The sequence below is a fragment of the Athene noctua genome, chromosome 12 (assembly GCF_965140245.1).
Source record: "Athene noctua chromosome 12, bAthNoc1.hap1.1, whole genome shotgun sequence".
Lineage (NCBI taxonomy): Eukaryota > Metazoa > Chordata > Aves > Strigiformes > Strigidae > Athene > Athene noctua.
In genome coordinates, this window is record NC_134048.1 from 24,093,895 (window position 1) to 24,107,609 (window position 13,715).

General features: G+C 60.6%; 1 protein-coding gene across 1 annotated transcript; it reads left to right on the forward strand.

The window, feature by feature from the left end:
• The first annotated feature begins 10,457 nt into the window (after positions 1-10,457).
• On the forward strand, positions 10,458-11,924 carry POU4F3 (POU class 4 homeobox 3). Its single transcript, XM_074916029.1, has 2 exons — positions 10,458-10,710; positions 11,000-11,924. Exons 1-2 carry the CDS (start codon positions 10,591-10,593, stop codon positions 11,864-11,866), a joined length of 987 nt encoding a protein of 328 aa, XP_074772130.1. The 5' UTR covers positions 10,458-10,590; the 3' UTR covers positions 11,867-11,924.
• Positions 11,925-13,715: the final 1,791 nt, after the last annotated feature.

The window sequence follows — 13,715 nt, forward strand, 5'->3', positions numbered from 1 at the left end:
CGGGGACGAGCCGCGGGTCCGAGCCGGGGAGCAGAGGGGAGCCGGCCCTGGGCACCGGGGGATTTCCTCGGCCTCGTCCTGTTTCCCCAGAGCAGGGTGAGCGGCAGGACCGCTGACATCCCGGAATGCCCCGCTCCGCCCGGGCCTCTCCCCGTCTTCCCACAAAACAAAACCAAGAGCTTTTTCGCTGCTTCTTCATGGCATCTGGCAAATATGCTTTTTGTCAGAAACGGCTTTTGAACTTCAAAAACCATTTTATCTGGCCGATTTACTGCAGCCCAAAGGAGGGCCGTGACAGAGTTGGTGTCACTGCTCTCTGTGCCTCCAGCTGTGGTGGAGGCGAGTGACCGAGGCCAGAGGGGAAACCCCGGCAGCGACCCAGCTCAGGGGTCCGGCTGTGCTGGTGTTCATCCCCGTTTTCAGGAGTCAAACCTCTTTTGTACTTTGTCTTGCTGTGCCTTGATGGCGTCGGCGTGGCACCGCTGAGAGCTCTGCGCTCGGTGACGTTTCTGAGTTAATTATAGCCTCGTCTGCGCATCTTGCACCGATAACCTTAAAGCACTTCTGCTCTGTGATTTATTTAAATGCTAATAAATTATACATTTCTGGCACTTTAGTAATTCATGTGAAAATTATTTGGAGTCAACTCGACATAACGTACCTCTGTGTGCTCTCTGGTGGCTAAAGCTATGTCAGACAACAATTTCATCCACTCTTCCTTTTCACTTTTTAACATGACTTTGGCTTATCTGTGCATCGAAGAGGAGTGAGGAGGACTTCTCGAACAAGCACACTTCCAGCTGTTGGTGCCTCTATTATGAAAGAGGGAATTAAAACAGTATAAAAGTATGAGACAGATAACAGTGTGCATGGCTGTAAGCACCCCTAGGCCTATAAGGCAGTGTTTTCAGGCTGTGTTTGTATGCAGTGGGAGCTTTAATATCGGCATGTGGAGATCAATGTGACAAGGAGAATAGTTACGAGACTTGTTAATTTAACTATAAAATGCAGTATTGTCTGAGGTTTGCCTGAGGAACGGATTCTTACAGATTTAGACTGCCCCAAAACTGTTTGATTGTTCATTGGGGGAAAAGCCTAATTAAGGGGCTGCAAAACTTGATGCCGTGAGCTTTAGGGCGCTGCGCTTCCCTGAACCCAGGGAGGAAAGACCTCCAGAACACAACGTGTGTGACTTCAGACAGTAAAATCTGCCAGGCTGTGCAGGGCTGTACGCAAAGCTTTGCTCTGGGGCTGAGCCTCGCGCCTTTGTGGAGCAGAGCAAAGACCCTCCCGCTTCCTCAGCCGGGCGACGCTCCTGCCGCAAACCCTCACAGGTGCCTGCACCGTTTTCCAGCTCCTCTCGAAGCTCTGGGTGGGAGAGAGCCCTCCCTGCCCTGGAGAAAGCCTGAATCCATCATGAATTCCTGTGTGGCTGGTGACGTGGCACTTTTTGGGCGCCGTTAGGAGCAGGCACCCGCTTTAAAGCGTTCCCTCTGTCGCCCGCGCTCTCACCGGCTTTGGGAGGAGCCAGCACCTTCCCTGCGACCTCTGCGCTCCCCGGGTTCCCCGTCTCTGGCAAACCCCAACTATAAGTATCCCCTGGACGTCTCACGTCTTTGTGCGGGTGACATCAACCTTGTCACAACCGGCGGGGGCCTGGGCCCCGTCACCCAAACGCGGGGCCGGTGCTGGGGAGAACGGCGTCGCCTCGGGGCCCCGGGACGCGGCCGAGCGCCGGTGAGGAGCCGAGCGGGGCCGTCCCTCCGGAGCGCTCCCCGGGGCTCCGGCGCTGTTAATGCAGACACCTCTTGCTACTTTGAAAATATTTCTTGCCTGCAGGTCTTTCTAACTGGGATGTTTGTGTCTAAATGTAAAGCAGGTTGGGAACAGGAGGTTTTCTCCTCCGGATCACAGCAAGGCGCCTCGGTGTGTCTGAGGGGTGACGACCTGGGCACGACGCCCAGCGATGTCCCGCTGAGGGGAGGCCGTGTGACGGTGCAGCCGGCGGGCATGGCCGTGGCCACGGGCAGCCGGCCCCGCCGCCTCGTAGTGGAACGTCGCCAGAGCCGCGGGAAAGCGCGGCCGCCGGCGCTGGCACCGCCATGGGCTCCCGTGGGCACGGCGCTGGCGGCGCCCAGGCTCTGGCCGCCGGCTGTTTGCCTTCCCCCAGCTGAGATGCAGCAGTTGGTGTGACTTCTTCAATTTAACCCCAGGAAACGCCACCGTGGAAGGGATGAGTTTAACGTCAGGTGACAGGACTTCTCCCCACCCCCTTTGACTGTTACATTTTCATTTCAAATTTTAATGAAGATTTCAGGGAGCATTAATGTAACCGGGATGTGAAGGAGCTGAATAATTTTGCAGCACTACAGGGCACAGCAGCACCCAGCACCTCGTGCTGAGGGTGCTCCGGGCAGCGCGGGGCGTCGCTCGCCCCGAGGGTGCAGACCCCCACAGAGCTCCCCTCCCAGAAACAGCCCCAAACCTTCAGTGCGGGGTCCCCTGGTGCCTCATGCAGTTGGAACAGATCCAAAATGAATCCCGAGGCAGATGCGATGGGAAGTGTTTGTTAGAGCACCTGGAGCGGGAAAATTCTGGGTTTGGTTATTAAACCGGCGATCAGCTTGCCTGGGGATGCTGGGGGCGAAGGGCTTTATCTGCTGCAGCTACAGCCGTGATGCAGCTCTGGGATTTAAGCAGCTTGACCACCTTCTCGGGCTAGTTTTAAGATGCAGCAGCTCTAAGGGAATTTTGAACCATGCAGGCATGTAGAGGAGAGATTTTGTACTACGGGCAAGTCTTAAATCCCTTTGATTTGGAAAAACTGTTTGGAGATCTTTTGGCAAAACTTTTAAATTTTATTTTCCAGCTTGAAAGCAGAAAAAAAATGTCTGTGTTTGCTCTTACTGGTTCGTGGATGCTGACCAAAGCATGGGAAACATGAGGCAAGCAGCTGTGCTGGGAGCAGCGTGCGAGGACGCTGAGCTGCTTCCTCTGGCACCGCTGCGCTGAGTTTCCCGATTGCTGCGTTTTGCTGGGCCGTGCAGGATCACGACTGTTTCTGCTCCACACTGTGCTCCTGCGGGTGGACGCAGACACAAACGCCTCTCGCTGAAGCAGCTGGAGGATGTTGCAGAGTCTCTGCTTAAACGTGCGCTGAACAGTCCTCCTCTGCTCTCATTCACTGAGCAATCCCACAGCAACTGAACAAATAGCTTTGGGGCACCAAATTTTGGCAAAGCAAGAGGATTCTAAGTCTTTTTTTTGGCTCTGTAACCTTTGCCCCTTTGAAGGAAATACATTTTTAACTTTGCCATTTCAAACTCTTGTTTGAAAGCAACTTGTTCTCTAATTATGCTTTGATTATTCTTTTTTTAATATTTGTTTTCTAAACAAAGCCATTAATTTTTACATGTATTCTGTTAGGGAAATGGCTAAACTGCAATATTTCTGCAGGTTCAGTTCATTATATTCACCCACATAAAGGCCCAGCATGAAAAGTCACTGCTAAAACCTGCCTGCAGTCGCCTACAGATTCCTCTCCTGCCGTCGGTGTCCCCGGTGCGGGGCTGCCCCAGGGCCCAGCCGTGACCCCCCGACCCCCAACCGGGGCACAATGCACCCGAAGAGCCAAACACAGGTTTTGTTCAAATATTCAGTCTCTGTTTCGGGCCTGAGCAGCTGAATCCCAGTTCTCCCTTTTTCCTATGGCTGGATTTCTGTTTTTCTTGTCTCATTCCCTTAATCTTTCCCACAGAGGGCTGACTCCAGAGGCCTCAAGCCGCCCGGGGAGCTCCGCGGGGCTTCTTCACCAGAGTTTAGTCCCGTCTGCGGCTGATGTTGTGCTGGAGAGTACCTCAGTTCAATCCTGTGACAATGGACGGCGTTAGGAAGTAGCAGGAATCCTGGATTCCTGATGGAGAAATGTGCAAATTAAGGGCAAGGCTTTGGGGGCAGCCGGGTAAAACATATCAATGTTGTTCTTTCTCCATCCTCCCCAAGATTGCCCTGACAAAGATACAGCTGTTTGACTTGTTGATTAGCAAAAACATTAGCAGACCTACTGTTTCAGGACATGAATAATTAATGTTTGTTCCTCATTAATTTCTTGTGGAACAGAATCCTGTTAGACTACATTTAGATGTATTTCTAGAATTAGGAGCAAATATAACAAGAAAGAGATGCCTGACAGATAAGTGCTCTGCTCTACCTACCCCCACCCCCCTGGAAAATATTGTCGTGTCACTCCTATTATCTCCATCAGGAACAGATCGGGTTTATTTTTAACAAGCACCGATGTGTCCTTTGTTACAATTTTAATTTCAGGGAATGATACAAGAAACAAGTTCTATAATTCATGCACATTACAAACGAGTACAAGGAAGATCTCCCAGTTAGCGTGAACTGTCTGGCATCTTGCATTCCTGGGACCTCAAATCAAAACCTTGTTTACTGAAAAATTCAAAAATAAGATTGCCTCGGCTTTCCCCACGCTGCTGCTGGAAGACAGGCTGTTTGTTCTGCCTCCATTAAACAAGATTTCAGTGCTGCAGTGTAGCTTTGGCACCTCTGATTTTCTAATATGGCCATGATGCTTTTCTAGTACTAAGGGTTTTTACTTTTGGTCTGGAATTAATACAAACACGCACTCAGCCTCCTGGAGCTGCCCGTGCCCACTGTCTGTGACCAGTAGCACACCAAGGCTTTGCTCTCCCAGAGCTCTCCGCATGCAGCCGGCAAAACTTCGCTTTGTTTTTCAGTTACAGACGATGAGAGCCACCACCTATCATTTAATTTGAAGCAATGCACAAACCCCAGGCACTTCCCCTTCCCTCTCCTTGGAAGGAAGTTCAGCAACTGGCCGGGGTGCCCAGTCCTTGGGGAGGGGGCCCGCTGGGCCAGCGCGGGGTGGCCCGCTGAGCTAGCGTGTGGGAGCAGACCCGCAGGGGAAACCGTCCTCGCCGAGACGAAGAGCAGCAAGAGATGGGAGGGAACTTCACTGCTCCCTCCAGCACCCTGAGCAACAGGACCTGCACGAAGTTCTTCTGCTTCCCAGGAGCCTTCTCACGCCCACAGTTGCCTCCCAGGCCCGTTTGGCCCTGACTTCCCCGGCCTCAGCCAGTGCGCAGAGGTAGGACCCGCAAAAGACAAATCGTGGAAGAGAAAAGCCAGAGCCGAAAGCCCACGTTGTGAAATGGGCTGGCTGAAGGCAGACGAGGTGGTGTGCGGCTGTAACGAGTTGGTCACCGCAACCCGTCCGCGGGGAGGGCCAGGACGTCCAGGGGACGCGGGGCAGAGCCGGGGCACGGGCCCCCCCGGCCGGGAACACTGGTGCTCGGGGCGCGCGTATGGAGCTGCACGGCCTGGGGGTGTCTGTCTGTACCCCAGCAGGTCCAGTGCTGGTGAGAGGAGTGCTCACGCAAACTGCTGATGAGTAAGAGCCTTCCTCTTGTGTCTCGAGTGCCGCGCCTTCGCTGGTGCCACCAAGCCCCGTGAGCAGCAGCCATCGGCCGCCACAGAGTGGTCAAGAGTCGGTATCTTCAGCTGCAGCTGCCCGACTTTTCTTGCCACTGTTCTCTTCTGGGCTCCAGCATGCTGGGGGTCAGCAGTCCGTCAGCTCAAGCTGTGTGTCCTGCCGCAGGCTGACGTTACTTCCCTGAGGAGCCTTTTCCCCGGGTGGATGCTGGGAACCGGCTCCCGTCCCGCTCTGCCACGCGGCAGATGCCTGGGTGCTCCCTGCCCGCGCGCTCCAGCCTGGGCGAGCGCCGGCCCGGCCCCCCCAGCTCCCCACAGCCTCGGCCCCGGGCCCTGCTCCCCTTCCCCGGCTCTGCAGCGACCTCCGTCTCCCTGCGCTGTGCCAGGTCGGCCAGGCCAGCTCTGGCTGCGCGGGGGCCGTGTGTCCGAGGCCAGTTTCTGACTGTGTTTAGTGTCGGGGTGCAGCCCCTGGAGCCGCGGGGCTTCGCCAGGTGCCGTGGGGCGCGCTGCCGAGTGCCGCCGGCTCCAGCTTCGGCACCCCGCTCATCTCCATGACTATCAGACACACCTTGGGCTCACCCCTCCTGCGGCTCCACGCCTCGTCCCATCTCCAAGTCCATCCCTGGGCCGTGGTGACCCTCGGGAAGCCGCTGAGCCCCGCGGCGCCTGGCCCCTTTGCGCGGGGAGGTGAGTCGGGGCGGTGGGGAATGTGCTTTTGTCTTAAACTGCCTGTGGGTTCCGTGCTGCGGGACCCGGCTGAGGGTCTCTGCCCAGCGGAACCTCTGTGGCGATGCCACTTGCAGCTTTTCTCTCTGAAATCGCCTCCATCCCACCCCCACCTGTATGAAAAACTTGCCATTCCCTGACCCCTTGCTTTAACCCTTCAGGTCCCTCTTCAGAACAGCCTGACAGCACCTTCCATCCTCCCAGGGCCTCTCTCCGGGGTCGGGCCCCGCTGGCCTCTCTCTGGGCCCTCACCGAGGTGCGGTTCCAGCCCCGGCGCAGTCCTGCCTCTCGCTTTAACCCCGTTGCTTTCAGCCCCGCGGAGGAATGGGCAGCTTCAACACCCGAGTGCTCTGGGTGACACTCTATAGCCTCGGAGACTTCCTCGCTGTCAGACCCCGTCCCTCTGAGAGCCTGACACAGTGTGGCCCCGCCACTGAGCCGGGCAGCTCCTGTAACTTAGCAACTTTCTTTTTGCTTTGTTAAGTTGGCCTCTTCAATCTCCTTAATGAATAAGAGAATCAAGCCAGGTAATTGATGCTTGGCCGTTTAGCTGATGAATAATTGACTGTCTGGGTAATCCTAGATATTTCCTTGATCAGATTGTGCAGTGGAACAGCCATATCATAGCGGGTGCAGCGTGGCTCATGCCTCTAGGGTACAAGAAATGTGCTGTGCAACCCCGGGTTCTACTGAAACCTTCCAAAGTCAGCGCTCGTCACCTCGACCAGGCACACAGGCTCAAGAAGTGGGTCTGTGTGAACTTTGTGGGGCTCAACAAGGCCAAGGGCAAGGTCCTGCCCACAGGTTGGGGCAATCCCAGCACAAACCCAGGCTGGGCGAGGAGAGGATGGAGAGCAGCCCTGGAGCCTGCCTGGAGGAGGCCATGAAGATGCTGGGGGGGCTGGAGCACCCCCTGTGAGGACAGGCTGAGAGTTGGGGGGTTCAGCTGGAGGAGAGAAGGCTCCGGGGAGACCTTAGAGCGGCCCCCCGGGGCTGAAAGGGGCTGCGGGAAAGGGGGGGACTCGTCATCAGGGGCAGGGATAGGACGAGGGGGAACGGGGTTAAACTGGCAGAGGGGAGATTTAGGTTAAATCTAAGGCAGAAATTCTCCCCTGTGAGGGGGGTGAGGCCCTGGCACAGGCTGCCCAGAGCAGCTGTGGCTGCCCCCTCCCTGGAAGGGTTCAAGGCCGGGTTGGACGGGGCTTTGGGCAACCTGGGCTGGTGGAAGGTGGCCCTGCCCAGGGCAGGGGGGTGGCACTGGGTGGGCTTTAAGATCTCTCCCAACCCAAACCGGTCTGTGGTTCTGTGATAACAGGCTGTATCTCAGCAATAGAATTTATTTTATCATATGAATTTTGAGTCAGGTCTGAAGAACACGACTCCTTTTCAGCTGCACAGCAAAGACAAATGCCAGGGGGTGGCAGCGAAACTCTCGAGGACTGGGATGGGCAGGGAGGGGAGCAAAGGCTCCAGAGCAGGAGGCAACGCGGGTGCACACGGCTGGTTCCCCCAGCCGGGAAAAGGAAAGTGTCTGTGCCGGGTGTGCGTGCTTTAGCTTGCCCACAGATCTTGAAAGGTAAAAGTATTGGAGGGGTTGGCTCCAAAAGTGCCAGATTTGAAGGAAGTTATGTCGTTGTTTTAAATAGCACTTGTAGAAAATTTAATGGGGCAAGTTATGTTGGCTTTATGACTGTAATAGTGCTGTTTACAGTCATGGACTTAGCACGAATTGTGTGTTAAATAACACGTTTATATTTTGAACTTCCCATCAGTCCTGTGTAAGCATTTACTACGTAATTTTAAAATGAAATTGAATTAGTACAATGAAAACAAGAGCCTATTGACAACACTCTGTGACGGGCTTTGAATTAAATTCTAAATAAGAACAGAATATTTTGATATATTAGGAAAGTGGATAGAAATCTATGAATTGTGACAAAGAATACAATAGCACATGCTTTTAATCCGACTTTTACCTTCAGATTTTCAATGCGTGACTAGCGATGTTTCATCAGGGTATGGGGTTGGTGAGGTGTTTTTCCAGAAATACCATGAATTATTTACCAGTAGGTGAATGATCTCTGAAATCTATTGCAGTGACACCGTTGAGTCCGCGGATGGTTTCTGATGGCAAACCATCTGGGCTCTCTTAACTTGTTATTGTTTATCCTTTGGACTTCTCTCCTCTGTTTGTAAGGTGTAACGTCAGTAGACAGGGCCAGGAACATCAATATTTTACAGCTTTAATTAGAGGGAGCTCCGCAGCTCCGTTACTCAGCCCGGTTTCTTCCGAAGCGGCTGCCTTGGGGAGGGGAGGGACAGGCTGTGCTGGAGCCGGCGCTGCGGAAAGGTGCTCCTGGGGGCTGGGGGCGAGCTGACTCCGGCCCCCAGCCCAGCCCTCTGTGCGCTCGGGCCGCGCTCGGCTCCCGGCGGGGGGGGGTTCGAGGGCCCCCACACCTCCTCCTCGCTCGGAAGGGAAGGCAGCAACGGCAGAGGGGTGGAAAAAAAATGCCCAGTGCCAAAGCTCTCGGAGCCGGGGCTGGGGGACGCGCTCTGGCGAACGCCCCGGGCTTCGTCCCCCGCTCCCCGTTTGCCTCCGCTCATTTCCTCACGCTGACCAGAGCCCGGAGGGAGGATTAAAAACAAAACAACACAAAGGAATGAAATTTATCCCGCTATTAATTACCTCCAACGCACGGCGCTGCCTATAAATATGGTGCCGCTTTGGATAAAACTTTCATGCAGCTATTTAGGCCCTCTGAAATATAAATGATTTCCTTTAAATTTTTTATCATAAATCAGGGCACGGAGCTTTGCGACAAGGCGCCGGTTCCCCAGGACGGGCGGGAGCCGCTTTGCCAGCCCGGCCCCCGCGTCCCTGCCCGGCTGCGGAGGGACCGGCCGCGGGTGCGGGGGGAGCGGCCGCGGGTGCGGGGGGAGCGGCCGCGGGTGCGGAGGGACCGGCCGTGGTCCTGCGCACCCGCTCACCCGCTCCGCGCCCCCTCCGCATCCGCGCTCCCGCTCCGCGCCCCCGCGGCGGGCGCCGTCCGCGGTGCTGACGCCCGGCGGTACCGGAGCCCCCGGCGCTGCCCCCCCGACCCCCCCGGGCCTAGCCTGGGGCCGGGCCGAGCCTGGGCGGTGCGGGACGGGCGGTAAAACCCGCGCTCAGCTCCTCAGCGGGAGGCGCAGCCAGCGCCCCCCTCCACCCTTCACCCCGTGTGAGTGCGCGCCGCGGGCCGCGGACCTTTCCGGAGGGAATTCTCAGACGGGTTATTCTCCGGCCTTTAGGCTGAGCTCCCGCCTGTTCCGGGCCACCGGGGCCAGACGCCGCGTCCCGGGGCCGGGCGGGTTTCCCGAAGGGAAGGGACCGCAGCAGCATCCCCCGCGCTCCGGCCACCGCCGCAGGACCCCGCGACAGCAGCTGCCCCGGCGCTCGGGCTGGGTTTATTAAGGCTCATAAAACTCTCGGAGACTTTAAATCCAGGAGTAGATTTTATTCTTGTTTAAGAACTCCAAGTTCCGCACCTGTGAGACACGTCCCCGGGCCGCCGGAGCGTCCCACGTGTGAGACCAGGAGAAGGCAAAACCGACCCGTCGCGGCCGCTCAGCAGCAGAGTGACGCCAACGATCGCACTCGCGAACGGCCTCGGGGGGGTTCGGGGGGGGCGGCCCGTGTCTGCGGAGCGATTCCCGCCGCCGCGGGAGGGGCAGCGCCGGCATCGCCCCCCCGCGCCCGCAGCTGCGGCCCTGGGGGGGGGTCGGGACCGCTCTGGAACCTGAGGCGGCTCCGAAGACGTTGAAGAGGTCCCGTTCCACCCCCCCCACCCCCCCGGACCGATTTCTCACGGCTCTGTGGCTGCTCCGGTTTAACCCCCCCGGCCCCGGGGCGCGGAGCTGCGGGACCCGCCGGCCTGGGCAAGGCTGAGCCAACCCTCACCCCGGGGGCTTTACGCACGGAGAAATGCCCCCCCCTTGCCGCCCCCTCCCGCGGGACCTGCCCCGGCCCCCCGGGAAGGGCAGGATTCGGGCGGGGGGGCCCAGCCGGGGCTGCCCGGGGGCCCGGCGAGGCGATGCCCGGCCCCGGCCCCGACGGCGCGTCCCGCCGCCCCGAGCGGGGTGCGGGAGGGCGGGGGGCCGGGGCGTCCTGCTGCCCGCACGCTGCCCGCACGCTGCCCGCACGCTGCCCGCGCTGCCCTCCGCTCCCGCGGCGCATCACGCGTGCGCAGGGCGCGGGGCCCGCTCCTGGCAGGCAGCGTGTAAGATGAGTGAAGATGCGGGGGGGGGAGCGGGCGCGCAGGGGAAGCTCTGCCATCGAAAATCGCTCACTCGGGCAGCGGCGAGGCAGAGAGACGCCCCCGAGCCGCTGCCCGGGGCTGCCCGCCCGCCAGGATGATGGCCATGAACGCCAAGCAGCCGTTCGCCATGCCCGCCGCCCTCCAGGAGCCCAAGTTCCCCGCGCTGCCCGCCGGCGCGGAGCCAGCGCGCAGAGTTTGCCTCCCGGCCCCGCAGGTACGTAGCTGAGGCATAATTACCGCTTTAAGGCACATTTTCTGACAGGCACCGGCTTAATGTTTTTTTCATGTCGCCAGAACAATCGCGCGTCGCGGCACCTCTCCCCCCCCTCCCCTTCCTCCCGCTCCCGCCTCCGATCCGCACGTCTGCGCTGAGCGGGGCCGCTGCCTCCGTATTAATTTTTATGACCCGAGCTCCGCGGAGGAACCGCGGTGCCGGGGCAGGTTTTTCATCCGGAGATGACACTATTCCCCACTGACCCCGCCATGCGCGTTCTTGCTCGCAGCTGCAGGGCAATATATTCGGGAGCTTTGATGAGAGCCTGCTGGCCCGCGCCGAGGCTCTGGCCGCCGTCGACATCGTCCCCCACGCCAAGGGCCACCACCCCCACCACCCCCACCACCACCACCCCCCCTTCAAGCCGGACCCCAGCTACCCCGCCATGAGCGGCGTCCCCTGCGCCGCCCTCCCGCACCTCGCCGCGCACCCGCACCCGCTCCCGCACCCGGCGCTGGACGGCGGCGACCTGCTGGACCACCTCTCGCCCTCGCTGGCCGTCGGCGGCCTGCCCGAGCCGCCGGCCCTGCCGCCGCACCCGCTGGCCGCCGCGGGGCCCTTGGCCGTGGCCGTGGGCCCCCCGGGGGGGCCGCCGCCGCCGCCCGCCGCCCCGGAGCCCGAGGGGGACCCGCGGGAGCTGGAGGCGTTCGCGGAGCGGTTCAAGCAGCGGCGGGTGCGGCTGGGGGTGACCCAGGCCGACGTGGGGGCGGCTCTGGCGGCGCTGAAGCTGCCGGGGGTGGGCTCGCTGAGCCAGAGCACGATCTGTCGCTTCGAGTCGCTGACGCTGTCGCACAACAACATGACGGCGCTGCGGCCGGTGCTCCAGGCCTGGCTGGAGGGCGCCGAGGCCGCGCACCGCGACCGCGCCGCCGGCCCCGAGCTGCTGGCGGGCGCCGAGCGCAAGCGCAAGCGGACCTCGATCGCCGCCCCCGAGAAGCGCTCGCTGGAGGCCTACTTCGCCCTCCAGCCCCGGCCCTCCTCCGAGAAGATCGCCGCCATCGCCGAGAAGCTCGACCTCAAGAAGAACGTGGTGCGCGTCTGGTTCTGCAACCAGCGACAGAAGCAGAAGCGCATGAAGTACTCGGCGGTGCACTGACGGCGCCCGCCCCGCCGCGCCGCCGGCACCGGCCCCGGCCCGGCCCCCCCGACGGCGCGGCCCCGGCCCCGGCCCCGGCCCCGCTGAGCTCCCGGCGCGGCCCCGACGGACCCCCGCGACGGGGCGGGACGGCCCCGACCGCCCCCCCGCCCCGCCGAGGCACCCCGGGACCGGGGCCGCGGCTTCCCGCGGAGCGCAGCGCCCCGGCGGGGTTTCCGCGGTTTCCCGGCCCCCGTTCCGCCACGGGCAGAGCCGCTCCCCCCCCTCCACGTCGGGCCTGGGCCCCCCGCCCCGTCCCGCCGCGCGGAGCTCCGAGCCAGCGCCACTCCCCGCCCCGCTCCGAATAAAGTTTTATTTTTCAACCCGAAGGGACGCGTCTTTCCTCGCCGCCCCGCGCCGGGCACGCCCGAAGAAAATAACTTCGCGAGCGCAAAACCAACGAACACCCCTCGGCGGGACGTGTGTGTCCCCCCCCGGGAAACGGGACCGCGCTCCGCCCCGCCGGGCCCCGCGCTGCCGCCGCCGCGACCCCGGCCCCGCTCCGCGCCCGCGGACCGCCGCGGAGGGTGACCGACACACACACACACACCCCCCCCCCCCCCGCCTCCGCTGCGCGCCCGTCGGGTGGAACCGAACGATCCCCCCAACAAAACCTGTCGCGGGTTCATTTCTGATGCTGTTTAGAAGGGGAAACGGCTTTTATTTACGACTCCCAGAAGCGTCTTAACGATTAAAAATTAATGATCGAAGCGCGAGCCTCCCCTGAATATTTCACTTCAGCATTTCAATGAGCGACAAACATCAGACCTGGGGAGCGGGTCTCGCTCCCCCCCCGCCCTCGTTAGGGCAGTTCCTTCCACCCTCAGCCCGGTAATTGCGGGCCGCTCCCTCGCTCCGGGTTTTTCCAATCGGCCCCGGCCATTTTTCCCAACCAAACGTCCTTTAATAATGAATGCCCTTATGCCATTACGTTATATTGGGGGTTCTGAAAATTTAAAATACGGGCGATGCAATATTCATCGCCCACCGTAGCGTATAAAAGGGGCAGGAGGCAGCTCAGACCGCGTCCTCCCCCGGCCGGACTGCGGCCCCGGGGCGTTTTGGGGGGGGTTACCCACCCGAGCAGGTAAGGGGCGGTTTTATCTCTTTCCTCGTCCCCGTGAGTGGCCGGGAGCGTCCCCCGCCGCCTCCCCCGGGGGTCGCGGCCGCCCCGCGCTCCTCCGCCCGGCCCCGGGGGGGCTGGCGACCGGCCCGGCGGCCGTCGGGGCACGGGGCGGGCGGGGCGGGGCTGGGGCCGGGCGGGGGGCCGCGGGCAGTGCCGCCGCAGGCCGGTCCCCCCCTTCCGCAAGCCTTGGGTCTCCCACCGTGGGACAGAACAGCCGCAGCGCCCGCAAGCTGCCTTCAGGCGGGATTATCTCCTCCCCGGTTTGCGCTAAACGGAGTTGAGCCTCGCTTAACCCAGCCTGAGCCTCCCTTAGCCCGCGCTTCTGCTCCCCAGTGTAGGACAACCTGTGGCGGCCGCATCGTCTCGCCCGTTCCCCTCGCAAACCCTGCTGGTTCTTACCACGGCACAGGCGTCACTGCAGGTTTACTTGTTGTGGCTGTTCCGGCTTTGCCCACGTCTGTTTGGTTTTGTGATAATTCTGCATTTGTCCCTTCGGCTAGGTCCAGAGAACGGCTTAAAGATGTGGAGCAAGCCCTAAGCGAACTTCCCCAAGGCTGCTGTGCCTGTTCCCGAGCCGGGCAGGGAGGCCCGAGGCGCCGGCTCCCTCCCGCCGCCCTCCCCCGTGGCTCCCCCCGCCGGGAGGCTGCGGGGCCGCTCTGGGCCCGGGTCGCTCTTTGCAGATGC